Genomic DNA, 24,994 nt, shown 5'->3' with positions numbered 1-24,994 from the left:
TAAATAAGGTAGTTTTATCTGAAAGCCTTCTAATTCCAAAGGGCCATCAGTAAAAGCCCTCCAGGAGAAAGCTACAGTTCTTTCTTTCTGCTTGAATGCCAGCTGTGTTTGCTTTAAGCATCAGACTCTCTCCGGGCAAAGCCACAGTCTTCCCCTCCTTTTAGTTGAGAAAAGGCTTTATGAGTCATGTGTTTTTTTCTAGGGATATGGAGCTCTCAGAATTATTAAGTACAGAGAGAGAGTAAAAGTCAAAACTCATTCAATAAATTCCAGTGTGCTCAGATTGAGAGAACAGGTGCCTGAACTCACATCTGAAGAAAAGCTTAGAGGGCGATTCCCAACCCAGTTCCTGCCTCTGACTAAGCAGTCCTGGAGATCTCGCATTACAACCACAGAAGAACGCGGGCAGCCTGGGATGGGCCAGAAACACTCTTCTGTTCATCATTCATACAGAACAAACTGGCTTAAAACCTCACATTGCCTCCAGTAGGGGTAATTTTTAGAGATACAGAACTGCCATCTAGTGACTAAGAAGAAAAACGCAAGATGCTTTACATGAAAATAAAATTGTAAGGTGTTTTTTGTGTGTGTCTTTTTTTGTTTGTTTTTTAAGAGCAGTGAAACACTGACATTAGCCAAACTGGCACACTTGAGCATACCAAAGTTATACGAAAATGTAAAAATGTATCGACAAACTAATGAGGCTCTCTATGTGCCTCTGAAACATATCTCGACATCTGACCCCTACAAATGATATAGTTGAAATGTAATAGAGTAACTTTTAAAATAAACTTCTCATCTACGAATCTAATGATCTTGACAACAGCCATAGGGCAAATGCTCATGTAAAAGTATAATTTTTTAATCATAGTGTAGCAAACATGAGGTACAAAATCAGAGACTTATATTCAAATCCTGGCTCTTAACCCTTCCTTAATTTTGTGACTCTAAGTAGGTGAATTACTATAAACATCTTTTTCTGTATCAGCTAAATATGAATTATAAGAGTTACTTTAAAGGACTATTGTTAAGAATCGCATAAGATAATACAGTAAAAGAGTTATGTACACAGTAGATTGGCAATTAATTCTAGTTTCCTATATCTCTTTGATGGCCAGTTACTTTAAGCACTTATGAAACCTATGTATATCTAAGAAAAGAACCAATCCATAAGTAAACTTATAACAAAGAAAGTAATCGATGTCATTGTTGAGGACTTAACCTCAATTGCTTCCAAATATCGTTTCCTCTCAATTAATTGTGTTTTCTAGCTTCTAGAAAGTTCACTGGCAACAAGGAAAGAAGATGTGAAATTTAAATCAATCTATTTCACCCTTGAGTTTCCAAAGCTGTAACATCAAACATTTGTAAATCACCCAGGGTATCAGGTTTTCTGATTATAATATATTGTACCATGGTTCACAGTTCGTGAGAAATAGAAAATTCACTATAATTTTACACACATGAATAGATATCTTGATCTTAATACATAGAGCAATGTTGTACCTGTTTATCATTTTTGATAATATAGATTATGCTTTGTTGAGGCTTTCTTCGGCATTATCATATATAACAAAAATTCAGTTACATATGCCCTGGAAATAAGAATTTAGAAAAATGTAATATATTATCTCAGATCACAACTTAGTCATGCCAAAAAAAAAAAAAAAAAAAAAAGGCTGTGAAAATGAGAGGATATTTTGAAGGCAATATTTTCTTAATTATTTGAATTTATTTCACTTTACTCTTTTTATTTTTCTTCATCTCAATCCCTGCTAGCTCATCATTACACAGTTAATTAAATAACCATCAGCGGAGAACACCAACCATCTTCAAGTACCCTGATCTCACGTGGGTCTCCTCTCTGACAAAAAGCTAGGAGAATATGTTTTATGACACTACCCTTAAGAGTGTCCTTAATCTTAAAATAATGGCCAATGTAGCTACATTTCTGAATAATAATAATTATTATTATTATTATAATTTAGAGAGAGAGAGTGCACCCAGGGTGGGAGGGTACAGAGGGAGGGAGAGAGTCTTAAGCAGCCTCCACGCCTCACCTCAGTCTCAGGACACTGAGATCACGACCTGAGCTGAAACCAAGAGTCAGATGCTTAACCGTCTGAGACACCCAGATGCCCCAATTATTATTATTTTTTTTTTAATGAAGCATAGTTGACATAATAGTTTCAGATAAGTAAGACAGGTGAAGGGGATTAAGGGGTACAAACTCTCAATAATAAAATAAATAAGCCATAGCAATGAAAAGTATAGTATAGGTGTCAGTAATATCGTAATAACTCTATAGCTGTATTTTTTTAAAGTATGAGTTAAGCTTTAAAAAATAAAGCTCTTGACCAATGTTATATCCTCACTTCTCCTCCAGGGGCTCTTGACCAATGTTATATCCTCACTTCTCCTCCAGGGGGAGCACAACTTTTCATGAACAAGGCAGGACTGGGGCTTTCTAAAAGGGAAGCTATTTTTTAACTTGGAAATGTTCTCAAAAACGATCAGATTCTTTAATTTTACAGAGAAAAATACTATGTCCCAGAGAGCTTAGTATGTTGTTACACACTATCCAGAAACAGAGCTCGGCCTAGAACACAACAAGAGTCTTCTCTTGGACTAAACCGCGCTGGAGGAGAGACTCTTCTTACTGATAATTTCTAGTACTAAGTTATTTTTGAAAGATTAGTTGGGAGAAAGTAGTAATACATTTTTTAAAAAATTGTTTTGTATCCAAGAACAACTGCTATCCACACTTACTATTCCATATAAGTTTTTCCTTTCTTGTAGTCTTTTTTTTTCTTTAATAGTATTTTCACAAAAGAAAAAAAACAGACAATTTAGCTTTTTTAGTAATCAAAAAAAAAGGTTTCTGTGGAAATTAAACAGACACTAATGTTTCATCCACCAAAGCAACTTAATAATATGATCTGATTTTAGAAAAGCTCTGGCATTTTTTTTTTAATACGTATCCATGTGACTATTAGCTAAGTTAGGCACATCTCCACATAGTATCTGGAATGACCACTGTCTCCTGCCGGAGCCCAGCTGCCGTCAGGCTCAACTCTTTGGCCAGACTGAGAGCGACGCAGCTTCTAAAAAGCCTGTACTCAGTTCCATTTCAAGGCTGATTTTCTTTGCAAGCCTGAATGGAAGAAAACATCCCCTTCCACCCGACTGGATTCCCCTGAAGACTTAGAGAAATAAGGGTGGCCTAAGCTATGAAAAAATAATGATGAAAAAATAAATCCGAGTCTGTCACCATTTTAAGACAAGTAAGAGAAAAAGTAAGAAAGAAAGAGAGTAGGATTCGACATCCTAATAAGCTCTTCTTACCCGCTCAACAGCATCTGAACTTTTTTTTGGAGTTTCCAAAACAGCAGACTGAGATTCTGGTTTGGAAAAGAAGAAGACAGTCAGTATCTTGAAGGAGAAAATTTCCCCCATTTCCTCAATCAGAAAACAAAACTAACTAAAACATATCTTTAACCTGAAGTACCCAAAACATCCACTTAATCTCCAATTATACTTCTATATTACGAGGACACGACTACTTTTCAGTATATATATATATATCACATATACGACTAACACTCACGTCATTATTTTTAAAATTAGAATAGCCTCATGTCCTTCTTGACACATCAACCATAATTATTGTTCTCAATTGCCAGCCTTTATTTTGTGCCAGGAAGTACCTATTGAAACGCCCACTTATTGTATTATTCACTTAGCTAAAGTCTGTAAGCGAAAGAAGCCAACTCACCAATCTTGAAAGATAGAAATCGATCACCTTACCTACCTACTGACAAATTACCTTCTAACTTCTCTACCAAGAGGCTTTAGTAATAAGTGGTTCTGAAGGGATTTCGTTCATCACTTGAGAGCCTATGAGACTGCAAATTCATGCTGGAAAACCTAAGGGATAACCAATTCCAGGATCATTTTTTAAGTTAAGGAACAAATTTCTTCTAAGTGAAGCTTGTGTGAAAATTTAAAAACAAAAAATAAAAACAGAGGGGCCTTCAGAAATCCCTGGCGCTCCACGGACCACAGTCTGAACACCATTTCTCGCGTCCAGTGTTCACATTTTACAGCAGAGAAATCAGAGGTACATAACATAAGCAACTGGGGGGGAAGCTGGGGACCATTGCTCCCCACCCCCAACGGCATGAAGACCAGACCCTTGACAAGAACAGCAGCCGCTCTGGAGGATCATCCAGACATTCCCGATTTCACGGCATTTTAGTTGCCACCTGTGACAATGCTACAGAAAGAGAACAGGTGCCCAGCATTTAAATTTTATAACACGTTGTTAAAAGACATTGGAAGTTTCCATTTCACTGAGATGAAAGCACCGTGTCTGCACGGGCCCACTGACCTTTCATCTGTCCACAGTCCCTGACCTCTCTGACCACCTCTGCCTTTCCCCACCCGCTCACTGTGCTGTGGCCACACGGGCCTTCTCACTACCCTTTAACCTGCTGCCGTACTCCCTCCACAGGGTCTCTGCTGAGTGGAAAACCAGCCTGTGCCCCTCCCCACCGCAACCTTGACCCCTTCCTTAGGGCTTTGTTCCAGACTTCCTGGCACTCTTTTTAAGGAAGTGGCAATCCCACCCAAGGCTAGCCCTCCTCATTCCCTCTTACTTTCTTCCTAACATGGAACATCACAGAATATACTACAGAATTCGCTTGTTTGCCTCCTAATTTTTATTGCTCTTTCTCTACTGGAACATAAGACAGGGGTTTTTGTCCTTTTTTCCCATTATATCCCCAACATCCAGAAGAGTGCCTGGCACACAAAGGTGCTTAAAATATCCGCTGGGTCATTGTAGGAAGGAATGGAAAGAGTGATCAAAGAATAATGAAACCATGAAACAGGGTATCCTGGGAAAGGGAAAAGGGGAGTAAGATTTTGTAAGGGGCAACACAGCTATCGCTCTGCCTTTAACTACCTCTGCACCTCTGCTTAGGGTCTATCTTTCAAAACAAAAATCTTTGAGAAGAGCATGAAGTAGTCACTTACCAACAGATGTCACTGTGGCAACAGAATGTTAAAACAAGTAGCCTTAGAAAGCAAGCAGTTCCCCAGACAACTGACTGACTTTGCCGAGGTAATGGAAAAGGGATTCTTCTTTCTTATATTGACAAATCTCTACACTGACCTTACCACAGAGTTAGCCGATTTTGAATAAGGATCCCAACATCAAAGCCAACCAAGCAGTTAACATTAGCAAATCCAAACTCTGGAACACTTCTTTTTTTCTTAGTTACCTCCGCATCCCCAAACACAACAGACTCTAGATAAGGTCCTGCAGCTTTGTTTTGATGGGGAACACTTTTCTCCCTCTTCCTTCTATTTGGGTGTGCAGGGCAAACCCAAAGGATCTTGGGAGGGAACACGTGAGTTCTTTGCATTAGAAATACACACAGGATTTCCTAGTGTTTCCGCTATAGCCCTAGGCCTGGTGACCTGTCCAAAAAAGCAGACCTCTGGGGTCTGATGGCAAAGAATGCATCCAGTTTACCACAACAATGAACTAGGCAGACACTCAGTCACTCTTCTGAATCCTCCTCCTCCCAAACCTCTCCTTTCCCTCCATCAAATTCCATGGTGACCAAGTTGCATTCATGCCCCCAACCGCATCTCCCACTATACTCGTTTCTCTCAATCTGCATCTTACAACATCTGAGAGAAATTTATGGCAAAATGCGCTCTTCCAAATCATAAACTGAAGCACACGAGTTCTAGAGTGCCAAGATTTTACGATGAAAAAGTACAGAATAACTGGACCGCAAAACAAAGGTGAAATGAAGAGAACAAAGAGAAAAGAAAAATAAAAGTTAAGGAGAAGGCAAATAAGAAAGAGAAAAAACAAAGAAGGCACAGGAAGGAGAGAATAAAGAGAAGCATGAGGACAGAGTCGTGGGAGTAGAGAGAAAAGGACATGCTTGCAGCAAACGATAAGTAAGCTGGTTTCTGAGTGTCTGCTCAAGGCTAGGGTCCTTGGGCAAGTGAATCTGAGAAGTCCACTTAGTTCTAACATTCTTAGAATGATCACCTCAGGGACAAACGTCCATGACACTTGTTGCCAACACCCTCCTCTTCCAGCATCCGGGCTTTCGGGAATTGCCTTCCACTCAGCTTTGGAACTGACAGTTCCCATTACGTATTCATCAACCAGGATGGTTGTTTTTAAAGAGTAACCCAGTGAGAGCCCTCTCAAAGGTACATTTAAAACTGCCAACTCCTTCTCTCACCCTTTTTAAGAATTCAGAAACTAGACTGTTTAAAAAAAAAAAAACAAAACACACACACACAACAACAACATCACTGTGAAGCAAAGTAGGAGAAAGAACATTTCTGGCAAAACTTTAAGTGTTCTAAATAAGCGATAATCTAAAATTCTGGGCTCCCCACAATTCCAAATATGTTTCAGAAATGACCTCTGTATCATCACAAAATAAGCCTAGGACTTGTAAAACAAAACACATCAGATGAGTTTTACATTTACAGAGAGAAATAAGATATGCCTCTCTGCTATGAATGGAAAATAAATTAAATCACCCTTTTAAAGCATTTAAAGTATGCCTTCTAAAAATGAATTAAGCAGTCTCGAGACAGTTTGACACTCTAAGTAAAAAGGCACTTACAGAAAATAATTTTAAAAGTTTCTTTAATGGTATATACATCAATTTGATTCAAGTCTAGTCAATTTAATTGAGAAAGAACTTATTCAACTTTATTTAAATAGTAGGACTTCGGTTAGCTGCCTAATAAATGGGCGATGTTTTTAATTCTGACATGCCATGTCCTTCCATAAATGAAGATGGAGTTAAACATGTGATTTTCCTAAAAGGGCCCAACCCTACGGTCTGCTTATTTGATTATCTCACAGTATGGATATGCCCTCATTGTCAACAAAGGATATTGACACACAAGACTGAAGCTGCATATATGAGAGAAATGCAAGTCAAAATCACAAAAAAAAAAAAAAAAAAAAAAAAAAAGAGGAGGAGGAGGAAGAATTATCTACAGGAGAAGGAGACACGGTCAATCTTTCAGTCTTTTCCAGCACATTTCATCCCTTGATCAAGTGGGAAGCGGAGAAATAGAACACTATCTAACTCTTCCTGGGTTCCTTACAGAATTTCTTCATTATCCCAACTAAACACTTGTTAAAGCATTCAGACTGCTACTCCTGGAAATGAGCTGATGATAAACACAGAATCTTATGAGGAACCATCAGAAACACTTATTTTTTATATAAAAGGCCAGAAAAGTGCGTCAAAAAAGGCCAAAAAAGGCCAAAAAAAAAAAGGCCAAAAAAGCAACGCTGTTACTTTTAACCTCATGGACACAGGGGATGATTATAGAATTGTCCCCACTTCCCACTTTGCTTTAAACCTGAGGAAAAATCTCCACCTACCTTTGCAAATTCCAAGCGCTTCTGCAATACATTTGCGCTCTACTTTACCCTGGCTTCATTTTATTGTTCCATCCTAAATCCCTTCGATTTAATTTCCATTGTAATTCTTTTGTATAGCTTAGATATTTATATGCTGCTCAAATCTTTTCTGGAGCTAAGATGGGTGGCGCTGCTTTCAGGCAGCTTGTAAGCACGACTTTTAGCATTTCTATATAAAAAGTCTCTGCCACGTTTCTATCAACTCTCCTTGCACAGTTTCCTTCCGGACTTTCTGTCCCCTGACTGCCTTCCTAAAGGCACTCCTCTTGGCCATTTACATTTTCAGAGAAAGATAAGGGGCTTGATGTTTCTAAAACACAATAAGAATGATCAATTCCCTATACACATCTAGACACCCTGCCCCTAGTCTTCATAAATTTGAAAACTGTAGTTAATTATCTCTTTGATTTCTGTGAATCAGTGAATAACTTTTGAAACTTGGTATTGAGCCCAGAAAATGGTCCATGGGCTGTTTCAGCACACACACAAAACTCTCCCTCAAATGCTTCCATGAATGTGCTAAGTAGATATTCATTCAGATCTTTTTCAACAAAAGATCTTAATTTACTGGCTTAAATATTTAAACATATACTATGTGCCCAGAGGTCTTGAAATGTGGGGAGTCTCCAAGGAATACAGATATGTACACACAGAAAAATTATAATGCATAAGTAATATGAATGATACAGATAAGAATAAAATGCCATGGGACTCGGAAAAAAAAAAGAAACACAGAGGGTGTTGCATCATATAAGTAAAGAAAAATGAAGAGAGAAAAGATAAAGAGGAAACAAGATAAATGGAAAGGTTTTTTTTCTTATCCATGTTTCTACCACCAAATCTTGCAGAACGTTCCTTCCTGATTTCCTTTCCAACTAACTAGCCTTATCCTTCCAGGAGGCATTCTGTAGCTTCAAAAGGTCAATTTTCACACCTCGGGTTTTCTGTGGAGACAATGCCGACTGCAAAAGATTCCCAAGAATCTGCAGCCCTTCTCCTGCTCACTGGCGGGGAGAGACACCAAGGCTTCACCTTGACCTCTGCACTTCAAATCCCTATAGAGGAGGGCTGGTTCTTTCACCATTATATGAAAGGTGGAGAAAAGCCTCTCTTAGAGAAGGAATTACAAAAATATGTAAGTCAGATGCATGAGAAGTCTGCATTAGCTGGACATGTGAATTAGGAATCAATAATGAAAATGGGCCACAAGACAGAAACAAGTTTTCAGTTTTCTAAGATGTAACTGAAAATCCCTCTTCTTCAAAAAGAAAAAAATCATTGAACCCTTTTATTTTAAACTAAAATTGAAAGGGGCCACATTTTGCAAATACTGGTTTCAACCATGACGTCACTCCACAGCAATGTATGGCCATAGTCATTAAGTGTACTGCAAATTGTCCATTACTATTAGTAATTATGTTGTCAACGTTTCACCAAATATATATATTTTAAAGCAGTAGATTCTATGTAAGGTTTTTGCTGTATTACTGACCCTCTCACTTACAACTGACTGAGTAGAAGAGAGAGAGTGGTATGGCCCTCAGAATGAGAATGGCCCATGGAGTCACAGCAGAAAAAGTTTAGAAAATGCCATTAGACATACTGCATGGAGCACTGGGTGCGGTGCATAAACAATGAATCTTGGAACACTGAAAAAATTAAATTTAAAATTTTTTTTTTTTAATTTAAAAATTTTTAAAAAAGAAAGTGCCATTAGATCATTTGGACAAAAGAATGCTATATGGCCATTCAAGTTTTTAACAGATCAACTGGAGAAAAACAAGTCACTACACAAAATTATCTTCTACTTACCTCCATCCTCCCCTTCAAGAATGCATATTATAAAAGGATACAAGTTACTATTTTAAAAATTACTTGATCTGGCATTTGGCAAGCTACACCAAATAACAACGAGAAAACGAAGTTAAAAAGTTCCCGGTATCAATTCCAACTATCCTCTCTAACCAAACTAAAATTTAGATTATCAATAGCTTTCCATCCAGTCCTCCTCCAGTATACAAAATCAATAATATACTTTGAAACTCTTTTAAAGAGCCTTAAAATTTTAGAGGAAAATGTTAATATTTCGAAGAAGTGGGGAAAGGCATACTAGGGAAGAAAAAAATGAAAATATGACACTGGTCATGATGTAAAACACAAGACAGGGACGACTGCTAAGACACTGCTCAAGGGAACTGTCGATTCTACCCTATCTACACCTGGCTGCTTCCTAGCAAGAAGTTAAAGTGTTTAACACGGGTAACATAGTGCACTTAACAGAAGCAATCCTTTTAGTTGTGTGTTTTTCTTTTTATAACTATGCTTTTGTGTGATTATTTTCAGGTATTATCATATTAGAACCCCTTCATCTCTGAAGATATATGCATTAAGGAACTCTAGACCTTGGTCCTTGATCAATTGTACCGTGTTCCAAGAAATTCTGAGCCCTACATGGGACAAAGTTTCCTACTCTTCTCTCTCATTTGTTGTTCATTTCAGGGAGTATAAGTCCACCTAGTGAACACTCAGCCGTGTTTCAGAAGCATCAGACATTAAAAAAGGGACACGTGCGGTTCGGTGTGGGCCCCCCATTCTGGGCTTCAGTAGAAAGAAGAAAGGTATAAGCATCCCTTCAGACAGTGGAATAAAAAACGGGATTATGAATGCTACATTCACTTTGGAAAGGGGCCTAGAATAAAATCCTTAACACTGTGGGTCACTGCTGGTTTTAAAGGGAACTCATGAGGAAGTAATAAAGATGTCAAATAATAATAATAATGATAACAATAGCAACAATTATACTAAGCCTGACATTGCATTCTGATTGCTAACTCTATGCTTGAACATGCATTAACTTAGATAATTTTCAAAACAGCCCTATGTGGTAGATGCTATTCTTATCGACATTCTACAGGTTAGGAAACTGAGTATAGGGATTAAGAAATTTACCTGACCTTACAAAGCTCCATGCTCTTATCTTATACTCTTTTATTACAAATCCAGATTAATGACTTTCTCTCTACAAACCAATGAGGAAAAAAATTGTTTTAAATTTTTTTAGATATATTAACTTATTTGAGAGAGAGAGAGAGACAGTGGGGGTCAGGATCAGAGGGAAAGGGAGAGAAAGGACCTCAGACTCCCTGATCGTGGAGCCCAACGCAGGTCTCGATTTCACAACCCTGAGATCAGGACCTGAGCCGAAACCAAGAGTCAGACATTTAACCGACTGAGCCACCCAGGTGCCCCAAAAAGTAAAAATTTGTAACTCTAACACTTGTGCTACTATTGAGGAAAATTTGGTGCGGGGTACATTTCTGAACAGCAATAACGCTCTTTGATGCACTCTCCACTTCTGAGTCAGTCCACTGAGAAGTCAGGAGTTTATTATACCAAACAGAAAAACTTCTTTAAAAAAGGAATTAAACAACCAAATTTCACAAAACATGATTACACAAATAGGATTCTTAATTCCTTAGAAAACACAAAGCGTTTTCCCACTTCCAGTCTTCATATAAAGCTGATATTAATCTCACGCTATCTTCCCAGCCGATAACGCAAAATACTTGAAGACAACAAAAGATGCAAAGAGAAAAACAACCAAAAAGAAAAATTTTAGAGAAGAATAAATACATCTGAACACTGTACAGGTTTGGAAAGATTACTTAAAATGTTGTTCAATGAAACTTTTCTGTGGCCCCATCATCTCTGAAGGTAAAGAAGAGGATCAAGAAAAGCACAAGCAGGGGCGCCCAGGGGCCTCAGCGGGTTAAGCCTCTGTCTTCGGCTCAGGTCATGGGTCCTGGGATCGAGCCCCACACCGGGCTCTCTGCTCAGCGGGGAGTCTGCTCCCCTCCCCCCACCGCCTGCCTCTCTGCCTGCATGTGATCTCTCTCTCTCTGTTAAATAAATAAAATCTTTAAAAAAAAAAAAAAAAGGAAAGCCATTAGGGAAGAGTCAGAGTGGAGAAGTAAGGTGGACACCACCTTTGAAGGCAACGGACAGAAATTTCCTTTTGTCGTTCTCAGTCCACACAGGTGCATGACTCCTGTCATCTCAGGCAGTGGGTAAAGCTCGCCACCTGAAGCGGTAGTTCACAAATTTGCGTATACACAATAATAACTGGGTAACTCCAGTGTCCCTTTCCCTAAAATTCTGACTCAGCAGCCTTGAAGGTGGAGCATAACAATTTTCAATGTAACGAGGCTCCCAGCGGTTGTACGTGGGACCGCGGCAGATCATAACCCAAGAAACTGCCCCGGGGCCGCACCTTTTTCAGCATCCTTCGGCCCGTGTTCTTCATCAGGAGGCTTCGATGGTGGCCGAACGGACGAGGCTCGCCTGGGAAACTGCCCTTCCGTGTAGTCCAGTGAGTGAGTGGGCTGACTGACCGCAGCCCAGGTGTAAAGTTGATCTTGCTGCAGTAACACATAAATAAATAAATGTAAAGCTATTTTAATTCAGTTATGAAAAAAAAGTTTTTGGATCACTGCACTACAACGTCATTTCTATCACATACATGCACACACACGTCTATCATATGTGTATACACACACATATGTGGGAGTGTTGCATATACACATACATCAAACATTAAAACAGCACTGCACACTACCTGATGTAGGCTCATAAACATTCTTTCATAAAGTCATTTCACTTTCATGACAATACTTGTCTCAACTTTTTTTTTTTTTTTTTAAGATTTTATTTTTTTATATGACAGAGACACAGAGAGGGAAGGAACACAAGCAGGGGGAGTCAGAGAGGGAGAAGCAGGCTTCCTGCAGAGCAGGGAGCCCAATGTGCGGCTCGGTCCCAGAACCCGGGGATCATGACCTGAGCCAAAGGCAGACCCTTAACGACTGGGCCACCCAGGTGCCCCTCAACTTCTTTTCCATAGCAAAATCTAAGTCTTTCTTTGGTGGTAGAGATGCCATGTGAGGCTGCAGAATTCATAAGACCAGAAAGTCCAGACATTCGATCGGAGCCCTCCCTGAACTCACATGTTTAAGACATTTGAATATCATGTCCCTTTAAAGGTGGTGTAAACACTTGTAGCAAAGTCAAAGGACAGGCTGTGCTTGAGCACCAGGGCACAATAACAGCTTCCTTGCTCTCAACAACAAAAAGCCTAGGAAACCAACTTATCTCGGGTCCAGGCTGGGGACTGGTTAGGATTGAAACCATGAAAAAGCAAACGAACCTGCCAAGAATAAAAGAATTGGACAGGGATCGTCTGGCAAAGAAAGTGCTTCCCAGCCACAGACCGACAGAATCTGGACGGAATGAGAAGAAGGCTCAAAATTACACCTAGTGCCAGGGAGCAAAGTGGGAATCTCACAGAGGAGGCCACTCTGAGGCTTATGAAGACCTTGGAAAACTGCTCCTTAGGATTTCGGAATAACATGTTTAACCATTTTAGGACATATGCACTCAGTTTGTGCAAGCCCCCAGTCTCTTTGGGACACTTTCCTTGCTTAGAATATTTCCCCACAGCTTTTGATCAACATAAAGTAAAGCAAAGCAAACAACAGTATGGTAGAGGCTGAGAACAAATCAAAAACAAAACAAAACAAAACAAAACATCTATATGTATATCATAATCACCATGTGGAGGCTCTAGTTTAAACAGGGTTAATCAAGGACAAGCATTGCTATTTCCATCATGTGTTTAATAAGTTAGTCTAAGAAATTCACAAACTGTCATTCAGCATAGATAGTAAGATGGAACACGTCTGTAGATTTAAGCTTTGCCGTGAGGAACGTTGGCCCGGACTGACAATTGAGACTCCTGGGATTGGCTTTTATCAGTAAGAAAGGGGCGGGGCTCCTGGGTGGCTCAGTGGGTGAAGCCTCTGCCTCAGGTCATGATCTCAGGGTCCTGGGATCGAGCCCCGCATCGGGCTCTCTGCTCAGTGGGGAGCCTGCTTCCCCCTCTCTCTCTCTCTCTACCTGCCTCTCTGCCTGCTTGGGATCTCTGTCTGTCAAATAAATAAATTTAAATAAATAAGAAAGGGTCACACTGCAGATCTGGGCAAGCATTTCAGCTATCCATACCTCCTTCAACTATTCATACCTTGATCAACGCCAAAGGCTTCGCTATGTAGCATAGTGAATGTCAGAAACAGCTTCTCACTGCTGAAATTAGTAGTTTAATTAAAGTGATGTGAGAAATAAGCTCTCCCTGGTGAAACTACAATAATTCAGTTTATGAGGATTGGCAAAAATGCCAGAAGATATCCTCATCCCCACAGGAACAGACTAAACTTGGGTAAGGGACGGTGTCAAGGCTTGATGCCCTGACAGGACACCATCCAGCCACTGCATCAGAAGAATGTCTCCTTGCTCGTTGCCAACCATCAGGCACAGATTCCTGCCTCTTCCGTGTCTGCAACACATGAACATTTCATGGAAAGTGGAGTCAAACGCCTCCCCAGGAGGCAAGCTGCGCCCTGGCTGACAAAGGAACTCTTGCCTAGAGAGCTCCGCCATCTTAGCAACAGACCCTCAGCCTCAAATTTGGCGCCATATAACAGAAGGCCTCAATAGTCAAGGGGATAAACAGTTTCATTTCAGATTTCACAATCCGCCAAAATACAAAGTATGCTAAAAGCACTTTATAAACCTCAAATAAAAAACAACAATAAATTCTGGTCAGTCCTCTAGTTTTTTTAGCCATACCCCAGGACCATAGCACGTCACAATGCAGCAATGGTCATCTCAAAATTGCTCCTTCAAAGCATGGAGAAATTAAGCAAAACACAGATTTCTTTCAAGGCTTTTTAACACCTACAGATGCCAACTCTTCAACCTATTGTTTAAATGTTTCTATAGGACTTCCTCCCCCCTTCCAAATTCATTTCTCCATGTTCCTTCAGTCAAGTTTCACTGCACTCAATGCCTATCCAGTTCTGCCACCTCATGGAATCGAATCCCTCAGGGAAGGTCTAGCTGAAGTCCCACCTCACCTGGATCACTCCTGCCTCAGAACACTGATACAGAACCTGCCACCCCTCGTTTTGAGGAGTAATGGTATGCTACCCAGGTTAGTGGCTTACCACTTTCCTGAGTGCATCTGATCTTTCCCCAAATGGACCGAGAACTCCTTTAGCACATGAAGTATGTACACAGGTCCTATAAATCTCCCCTATCACTTGACGACAGGACAATGACTACTCGTGATGATAACCCTACTTGTCTACTGGATTAACAGAATTACCAGACACAAAAGAAAAAAAACAATGGCTTGTCAATATGAGCCATGGCAGTAGCTGGTAATCTTATTTTCCTTCATTTACTCAACAGGGTAGTGAAAAGGTACTTTGAGGCTATCAGATGAAAATAAAGCTATTAAGTCACCGGTTCTACCTACCCTATCAGCAATTATGCAATATAAAGAAAAATAGGGAGTTCATGAAACTCCTAAGATATTATCAGTGCGGCACCATAGACAAATCTCTTAGCTTTACGAGGTCTTGATGGTCTCAGCAGTACATCAGTAAAAATGCCTACCTCAGTCTTTTTTATAGGGTTGGCATGAAGCCAGAGCAAATACTATGTGGAAAGAGTTATGAAAATGACATGTTGTTATTCAAAAATAACACATCATGAGTACCACTTGTTTTGACTTTTTAAAATCTATGTTTGATTAGGACATTTCTTGTACTTAAAAAATCCTTTCCAGAGGAATTCAAAATTGTCATCATATGTACATATCAAGATACAGAACTCACACTACATCTTTGCTTTATGACGGGAAGCTCGTTCAGCAAACTCTGGTCTCCAAAGTTGTCTTGGCATTTGCACTGATTGTTCCTAAATTTTGAATTTAATTAGAGATTGCTCTGTGGTCTTTCCTTAACCATCCACGAATGTCTTTTTTTTCTGTTATTTTTTTCTAACATTTCAGAAATATATTTGTTATTTTCCCAAATAGGCTTATTAGCCCCTCACTCCAACTACCATATCCTGTAACCCTCCTTTCCCCCAGAATATTGTTCTGTACACACAGCAGACACACCATGAGTATTAAGGGACTACAAGGGTCAAGAGCAATAAAAAATTTTTTTTGACAAATCAAATCATAACTTTATATCTGAGTTAAAACAGGATTATGTTCCCATGACACCGCTCCCACTCCTTTAAATTCTTGAAATCTGTTTGATTTTTGTTGAACTGGATCATTTCTTCCTGTTAAAGAAAACAAATATAAGCTTTCCACCATGGGCAGATCAGAAGATTTAAAATCACACACTAAAAGTGACATAAATAGGCCATAAGCCCACTATCTCAAAAAAGAAAGAACAGTTACATTTGGCAGACATTTGATAATAACCCCAAAATAACTCAGAGCTGTAATCCATAGTTTGTTTTAGAGAACCCACTGGAAAATATAATAGAGTTAGACAGTCTAAGGATGCTTCATTGAGATTTTTCAAGTCAAAGTGAGGATTTAGTTGTCACCTTAAAATGTCAGGTTAATATTTTTCTGATAGTGCTTTATGCAAGAAAATTTCATTGTCCATTAATCTGTATGTTAAAGTACAATCTAAACTATTCTCTGAGAGGAAGTATTGCCCTTCCCGTTGGTATTCCTATAACTCATCAGATGGGATGTCCATACATGTGAGGATAAATCTTACTTTGGGGTTCCTCACTTCCTCAGAAACTCTCAGCACTGCCCATGCTCAAGTGTCCACCAGGCTAATAAATCCGTATTTGAGTGGTAAAATATAGAACTGTATCTCAGATATTCCAGGAAGTACAATCCCCCATCAAATATCAGAAGTTTGACTGGGGTGAATACATGTTTTCAAATTAGTGTTTGAGTTTTCCTTGAGTAAATACCCACAGCAGAATACTGGATCGTATGGTAATACTATTTTTTATTTCTTGAGGAAACTCCACATGGTTTTCGACAGTGGTTGCATCAACTTGTGTCCCCACCACAGTGTACAAGGGTAACATTTTCTCCACATCCTCTCCAATATTTCTTATTTCTTGTCTTTTTGCTGTTAGCCATTCGGACCAGTGTGGGTGTTATCTCATTGTAGTTTGGACTTGCATTTCTGGGATGATTAATGATGTTGAGAATCATTTCTTTCTGCTGGCCATCTGTTATGTCTCTTTGGAAAAATGTCTATTCAGGTCCTCTGTTCCTATGTTCATTGCAACATTATTTACAATTGGCAAGATATGGACACAGCTGAAGAGTCCATCAACAGATGAACAGATAAAGAAGGTGTGGGGCACGTGCTAACACACACACACACAGCCACACACATACAGACACACTGGATTATTACTCGGCCGTGAAAAAGAATGGGATCTTGTCACTTGTAACACAGACGGACTTATTACACTAAGTGAAATAAATCAGAGAAAAACAAATACTATATGATTTCACTTATACGTGGAATCTAAAAAGAAAAACAAATGAGAAAACAAACAAGAGGGGCGCCTGGCTAGCTCATACGGTTAAGTTTCAGCTCAGGTGATGACCTAAGGGTCCTGGGAGAGGGCCCCGCATCGGGCTCCCTGTTCAGTGACAAGTCTACCTCTCCTTTTCCCTCTGTGATCTCTGTCACTTTCATTCTCTCAAATAAATAAATAAAATATTAAGAAAGAGAGAGAGAGAGAGAGAGAGAGAGAGGAAGGAGGGAAGGAAGGAATAAATAAACAAGAGATACAGACTTATAAATACAGAGAACTGGTAGTTGCCAGAAGGGATAGGAGAAATAGGTGAAGGGGATTCAAGAGGTACTAACCTCCAGTTACAAAACAGGGAAGTCAGGAAGACGTAAAGTCCAGGACAGGGAATTATAATCAATAATACTGATAACGTTGTACAGTGATAGATGGTACCTATATTTATTGTGGTGAACAGTGTGTACAATTTTATTTATTTATTTTAGAGAGGGAGAGAGATCGACAGTGGGGGTTGGGGGAGAGAGAGAGAACCTCAAGCAGACCCCCGCTGAGCGTGGAGCCAGATGTGGCGCTCAGTTCCAGGATCCTGAGATCATGGCCTAAGCCGAAATCAAGAGTCAGCCACTTAGCCAACTGTGTTATGCATCCGAAACTTTACAACACTATATGTCAATTATCCATAAATAATATTTTTAAGCTTGACAGAGGGAGAAAACAACAGCAGCAAAGTATGCCCCTCATCCATTTCCTCACATGTAACATATTCCCCCACCAAGTGCATAGATAAAATCTACCTCCAGCCACCCAAGGGCCCTTTTACCTATACCTGGATCTACTGGCCTCAAGAGTTCCTTCACCTGAAAGCTGTGCATGGGTGTGACACTAAGAAAGAGAGACTGCTATGTCCATTAAAAGAAGACAGCTGAAAATATTCATCCCATCGCACAATATTTTCTACAGGAGAGTTCTGAAGATAATTTTATTCCCAATCTTAGAATTTTATAGCTTAACCGAAAAAATTAAATATTTAGATGGCATCTTGAGTTTATTTGTACTTTTTCCATCTTATGGACCACTGTGTTAACCAAATTGTTTATTGTTTTGGCTATTAAAAAACTTAAGTACATGGCCTACCTGCCACATGTTTCAGAATTCCAGAATACGTGTTTTATCAGCCTCTTTCCTGGCTCCATTTTATTCTTTGTCTTTTTTTTTTTTTTTCTTTCCACTGGCAGCTAATTTTTTTAATGATATCTTTGTTTTCTTACAAATCATTGTAATTAATTTTGTAATAAGCCAGCAATAAATTATAATTAGCAGATGAATGATGAAAGATCCATTTCTATGCCTATTTTGGCTCATTTGAACTTTTTATTTCATGACTGTCAGAAAAAAACGTAGATCTATGATAGTGGACCAAATTGTACTCTTAATATTTTGGCTTGCATTGACAATTTAATTATAAAACCACAACAACAAAAACCAATAACACAACTCTATAGAATTGCTTTGGGGTAGGAGAAATAAGAAAAATTAAACCTCATCAGTACCACACATGACAGCATGCCCTGGGTATATTATTGTCTACACTGAACGTCTTCTGTAGCTATAATCATAGTGCACATGCTTTACTCTAGATTTCTTTAAATCATTGCATCATTGTCACACTTATATTTCTGCCACAGTCTTGACACAATTAACATTATATTATACTCACTTAATCAACTCTAAACAGAACATGTGAATGTGATTGCTCAAATCATCCCTGGCTGGCATTTAAATCAGAAGTTATAAACCTAGAAGGGTGTACAAAAAAGACAAATACAAAAGAAGAATAAGGGTAACATCAAAAAGACAATCTATAGAAGAGTCGGAGTCATTGAAAATGTTTCAGGATAATATAAAGGGTTATTTTCTTAGCTATGGAAAAACATTCCATGCTGATCAATTGGAAAAACAAATATTATTAAAATGTCTACACTACCCAAGCAATCTACACATTTAATGCGATCCCTACCAAAATACCGCCAGCATTTTTACAGAGCTAGAACAGCCCTAAAATTTCTATGGAACCAAGAAAGACCCTGAATAACCAAAGCAACCTTGAAAAAGAAAAGCAAAGCTGCAGGCATCACAAGTCCAGACATCAAGATACATTACAAAGCAGTAGTGATCAAAACAGTATGGTACTGGCACAAAAATAGACACCTAGAAAGACAGAACAGAAAACCCAGAAGTGAACCCACAATTATATGTTCAATTGATGTTTGACAAAACAGGAAAGAATACCCCACAGGAAAAAGACTGTCTCTTCCACAAATGGTGTTGGGAAAACTGGAGAGCAACATGCAAAAGAAGGAAACCTGACCACTTTCTTAGCCCATGCACAAAAATAAATTCAAAGTGGATTAAAGATCTACATGTGAGACCAGAAAACATAAAAATCCTGGTAAAGAACACTGGTGGTAACCTCGTTGACATTAGCTGTAGCAATTTCCCTTTAGAGAGGTGTCCTGAAGCAAAGGAAACAAAATCAAAAATAAACTATTGGGACTACATCAAAACAAAAACTTCTGCACAGGGAAGTAAACAATCAGCTCAACAAGAAGGCAACCTACAGAATGGGAGGAGATATTTGCAAATGACATATCTAATAAAATATAGAAAGAACTTATAGAAGTCAACACCCAAATCCAAAATGTAGAAAGACTTATAGAAGTCAACACCAAGAAAACAAACAATCCAATGAAAAATGGACAGAAGACATAAACTGATATTTTTCAAAAAAAAAAAAAAAAAAAAGACCTACAGATGGCCAAGAGGCACAGGAAAAATGTTCAACATTACTGATCCTCAGGGAAAATACAAATCAAAACCACAATGAGATAGCGCCTCACTCCTATAAGAGTAGCTAAAAACAACACAAGAAACAACAGGTGTGACAAGGATGTGGACAAAGAGGATCCCTTTCCATTGTTGGTGGAAATGAAAACTGGAAAACAATATGGAGGTTCCTCAAAAAGTTAGATTTTATTTTTGTTTTGAAGATTTTTATTTATTTGAGACAGAGAGAGACAGAGCACAAGCAAAGGTAAGGGCAGGCAGAGGGCAAAGCAGGCTCCCTGCTGAGCAAGGAACCCAATGTGGGACTCGATCCCAAAACCTTAGGATCATGATCTGAGCCAAAGGCAGATACTTAACTGACTGAGCCACCCAAGCATCCCTACAAACTAGATTTTAGACCAAAGACTGTAACAAGAGATGAAGAAGGGCATTATATCATAATAAGGGATCTATCCATCAAGAAGATCTAAGAATTGTAAATATTTATGTTCTCCACTTCCGACATTCAAATATATAAATTAATAATAAACAAAGAAACTCATGCATAATAATACAATAATAGTAGGCGACGTTAACAAACCCTCTTATAGCCAAAGGACAGACAATCTAAGCAGAAAATCAACAAGGAAACAAGGGCTTTGAATGACACACTGGATCAGAGGGACTTAACAGATAAATTCAGAACATTTCATCCTAAAGCAGCAGAATACACATTTTTTTTTTCAAATGCACATGGAACATTTTCCAGAGTATCACATACTGGGTCACAAATCAATCCTCAACAAGTACAGAAAGGTCGCAATTATACCATGCATATTTTCAGACCACAACGCTATGAAATGAAGTCAACCACGAGAAAAAAATTGGAATAACCACAAATCCTACTAAAGAATGAATGGATTAACCAGGAAATTGAAGAAGAAATTTTTAAATATACATGGAAACAAATGAAAATGAAGACATCACAGTCCAAAAATTTGGGATGCAGCAAAGGCAGTCCTAAGAGGGAACTATATTGCGCTAAAGGCCTTCCTCAAGAAACAAGGAAAGTCTCAAGTATACAACCTAGCTTTACACCTAAAGGAGCTAGAAAAGAAAGAGCGAATAAAGCCTAAAGTCAGTAGAAGAAAGGAAGTAAGATCAGAGCAGAGATAAAGGATACAGATACAAAACAAACAAAAATAGTACAACACATTAATGAAACTAAGAGCTGGATCTTCAAAAGAATTAACAAAATTGATAAACTCCTAGCCAGAAGTATCAAAAGGAAAAGAGAAAGGACACAAATAAATAAAATCACGAATGAGAGAGGAGATCACAACCAACACAACAGAAATACAAACAATAAGACAGTACTATGAAAAATCATATGCCAACAACTGGGCAATCCCTTGAAGAAATGGACAAATTCCTAAAAACCTACAAATTATCAAAACTGAAACGGGAAGAAATAGAAAACCATAACCAGCAAAGAAATCCAATCAGTCATCAAAAATCTCCCAAAACACAAAAGTCCTGGACCACATGGCTTCCCAGGGGAATTCTACCAAGACATTTAAGGAAGAGTTGGCACTTATGCTTCTCAAACTGTTCCAAAAAATAGAAGTGGGAGGAAAATTTCCAAACTGCTGCTATGAAGCCAGCATTACCTTGATTCCAAAATCAAACAAAGACCCCACTAAAAAGGAGAATTATAGGTCAATATTCCAGATAAACATGAATGCAAAAATTCTCAATAAAATACTAGCAAATCGAATCCAACAGGACATTAAAAGAATTATCCACCACGATCAAGTGGGATTTATCCCTGGTCTACAGGGTTGGTTCAATATTAGCAAATCAATGCATGTGACTCCACACTAAGAAAAGATGATACGAACCATGGGATCCTGTCAACAAACGGCAGTAAAAGCACTTGACAAAATATAGCGTCGCCTTGATACAAACACTCCACAAAGTAGGGACAGATGTGAATATACTCCAACACATAAAGGCCACACCCAGCAGACCCACAGCTAATATCATCCTCGAAAGGGAAAAACTGAGAACCTTTCCCCTTCGGTCAGGAACAAGACAGGGATGTCCACTCTTACCATTACTTTTTAACATAGTACTAGAAGTCTTAGCCTCAGCAATCAAACAACAAAAGAAACAAAAGGCATCCAAATTAGCAAGGAAGCGGTCAGACTTCCACTTTCTGCAGACGACATGATACTCAATGTAGAAAACTTGAAAGACTCCACCAAAACCCTGCTAGGATGATACAGGAATTCATCATAGTTGCAGGATATAAAATCAACGTGCAAAATCTGTTGCATTTATGGGGCGTCTGGGTGGCTTAGTGGGTTAAAGCCTCTGCCTTCAGCTCAGGTCGTGATCCCAGGGTCCTGGGATCAAGCCTCGAGTCGGGCTCTCTGCTCAGCGGGGAGCCTGCTTCCCTTCCTCTCTCTCTGCTTGTGATCTCTGTCTGTCAAATAAATAAATAAAATCCTTTTTTAAAAAATGTGTTGCATTTTAATACACCAATAACGAAGTAGCGAAAGACAAATCAAGCAATCAATCCCATGTGCAAATGCACCAAAACCAGTGATACACCTAGGGAATAAACCTAACTAGTAAAGTTAAAGATCTGTACTCTGAAAACTATAGAACACTTATGAAAGAAATGGAAGAGGACACAAAGGAATGGAAAAACATTCCATGCTCCTGGTTTGGATGAACAAACGTTGTTAAAATGTCTATCTTACCCAAAGCAATATACACATTTCATGCAATCCCTATGAAAATAACATCATCATTTTTTACAGAGCTAGAACAATCCCAAAATTTGTGTGGAACCAGAAAGACCTCAAAAGCTAAAGCAATTCTGAAAAAAGAAATCAAAACTGGAGGCATCATGATTCTGGATTTCAAGCTTTATTACAAAGCTGTAGTCATCGAGACATTATGGATTGGGACAAAAACAGACACATATATCAATGGAACAGGATAGAAAACCCAGAAATGAGCCCACAATTATATGGCCAACTAATCTTCAACAAAGCAGGAAAGAATGTCCAATGGAAAAATGTCTCTTCAACAAATGGTGTTGAGAAAACTGGACAGCAACACGCAGAAAAATGAAACTGGACCACTTTCTTACACCACACACAAAAACAAATTCAAAATGGATGAAAGACCTAAATGTGAGACAGGAACCATCAAAGCCCTAGAGGAGAACACAGGCGGCAACCTCTTTGACCTTGGCTGCAGCAACTTCTTATTAGACACATCTCCAAAGACAAGGAAAACAAAAGCAAAAATGAATTACTGAGACTTCATCATAATAAAAAGCTTCTGCACACCAAAGGAAAAATTAACAAAACTAAATCTAGCCTACAGAATGGGAGAAGATTTGCCAATGACATATCAGATAAAGGGTTAGTATACGAAATCTAGAAAGAGCTTACCAAACCCAACATCCAAAAAACAAATAATCCAGTTAAGAAAAGGGCAAAAGACATGAAGACATTTTTCCAAAGAAGACACCCAGATGACTAACACACCCATGAAGAGATGTTCAATATGATCTTCATTAAGGAAATATAAATCAATATCATGATGACATCCCACCTCATACATGTCAGAATGGCTACAATTAACAACACAAGAAACAACAGGTGGTGGCAAGGACAGGGAGAAGAAACCCTCTTTCACAGTTAGTGGGAATGCAAATTGGTGCAGCCACTCTGGAAAACAGTTTGGAGATTCCTCAGAAAGTTACAAATAGAGCTACCCTATGACCTAGCAATTGCAGCTAGATATTTACCCAAAGAAAACAAAAATACAGATTCAAAGGGGTACGTGCACTCTGATGTTTAAACAGCATTATCAACAATAGCAAAACTACAGAAAGAGCCCAAATGTATGTCCGTCAACTGATGACTGGATAAAGAAGTTTTGGCTTATACACACACACACACACACACACACACACACACAGGAATATTACTCAGCCATCAAAAAGAAAGAAATCTTGCCATTTGCGATGACATGGATGGAGCTAGAGCATATTATGCTAATTTAAGTCAGTCAGAGTAAGACAATACCATAGGACCTCACTCATGTGGAATTTAAGAAAAAACAGCCAAACATGTAGGAAGGGGGTAAAGAAAAAAGGATGAGGGAAACAAGCCATAAGAGACTCTTGAGGATAGAGAACAAATTGAGGGCTTATGGAAGGAGGTGACTGGGGAGCTGGGCTAGACGGGTGATGGGTACTACAGAGGGCACTTGTGATGAGGACTAGGTTTGTATGTAAGTGATGAATCACTGAATTCTACTCCAGAAAACAATACTGTACTGTGTGTAAACTAACTAAAATTTAAATTAAAAAAATACAACTGCCGTATGATCCAGTACTTTCACTTCTAGGTACATGTCCAAAGGAAATGAAAATACGTTATTGAAGAGATGATCTGCCTCCCATGTTTACCACAGCATTATTTACAACAGCCATGAGATGGAAACAGCATAAGTGTTCATCCACAGGTGGGTGGACAAAGACGATGTGGTATAAATATATAATGAAATGCTATTCAGCCGTGAGAGAAAAGGAAATTCTCCATTTGCCATCACATGGATAGATCTCAAGGACGTTAAGCTGAGATGAGGTCAGACAGAGAAATGGTATCTCTTATATATGGAAAGTAATTATTTCATTAAAATTGTCATTGTAAAAGCAGAGAGTAAATTGGAAGTTACCAGGGGCTTCGGGGAGGGAGGAAATGAGAGAGATGTTGTTTAAGGGCACATAGTTGCAAACAGAAAACTAAGTCCCAAAGACCTAATACAGTGTGGTGATCATGGACAACAAAGCCATACTGTAAACACTGCTCAGAGGCCAGATTTCCATTGTTCCCAATACTAGAAGAAACGATAATTATGTGACAAGATAGAAGTGCTAAGGTTACCATGGCAATCTTGTTACAATATAAATATAACAATATGTACACCTTAAATTTACACAGGGCTGTACATGAAATACAACTTAACTAACATAGTACTTTAAAGTAGCATTTAAAAAATCAAATCCCTAAGGAGCCACTGAATAAAAATGTGCCTGGCCTCCAGGAAGAAACCTATCGAACTGCAATGAGAGAAAATAAAAATGACTTAAATACATATGAATGGATTTATTACCTTTGTGGATTTAAATCGCAGTCATTTCACTTTTCTCCAAACTGATAGTTAAAATTAAAT

At 38.7% G+C, this 24,994-nt stretch overlaps 1 protein-coding gene across 1 annotated transcript in view; it reads right to left on the bottom strand.

Annotated features, from left to right (window-relative positions):
* LOC111150900 (formin 2) overlaps positions 1–24,994 on the bottom strand; it is a 357,894-nt gene that overhangs the window by 262,203 nt on the left and 70,697 nt on the right. Inside the window, 2 exon segments of the mRNA XM_022508586.1 lie at positions 3,346–3,401; positions 11,751–11,898. Of these exon segments, the coding sequence (XP_022364294.1) occupies positions 3,346–3,401; positions 11,751–11,898 (204 nt within the window).

This window comes from Enhydra lutris, unplaced genomic scaffold (assembly GCF_002288905.1).
Source record: "Enhydra lutris kenyoni isolate GAN:26980312 unplaced genomic scaffold, ASM228890v2 scaffoldscaffold24, whole genome shotgun sequence".
Taxonomy (NCBI): Eukaryota; Metazoa; Chordata; class Mammalia; order Carnivora; family Mustelidae; genus Enhydra; species Enhydra lutris.
Note: the sequence above shows the minus strand (reverse complement) of the source record. Positions and strands in the feature narration are given on the sequence as shown.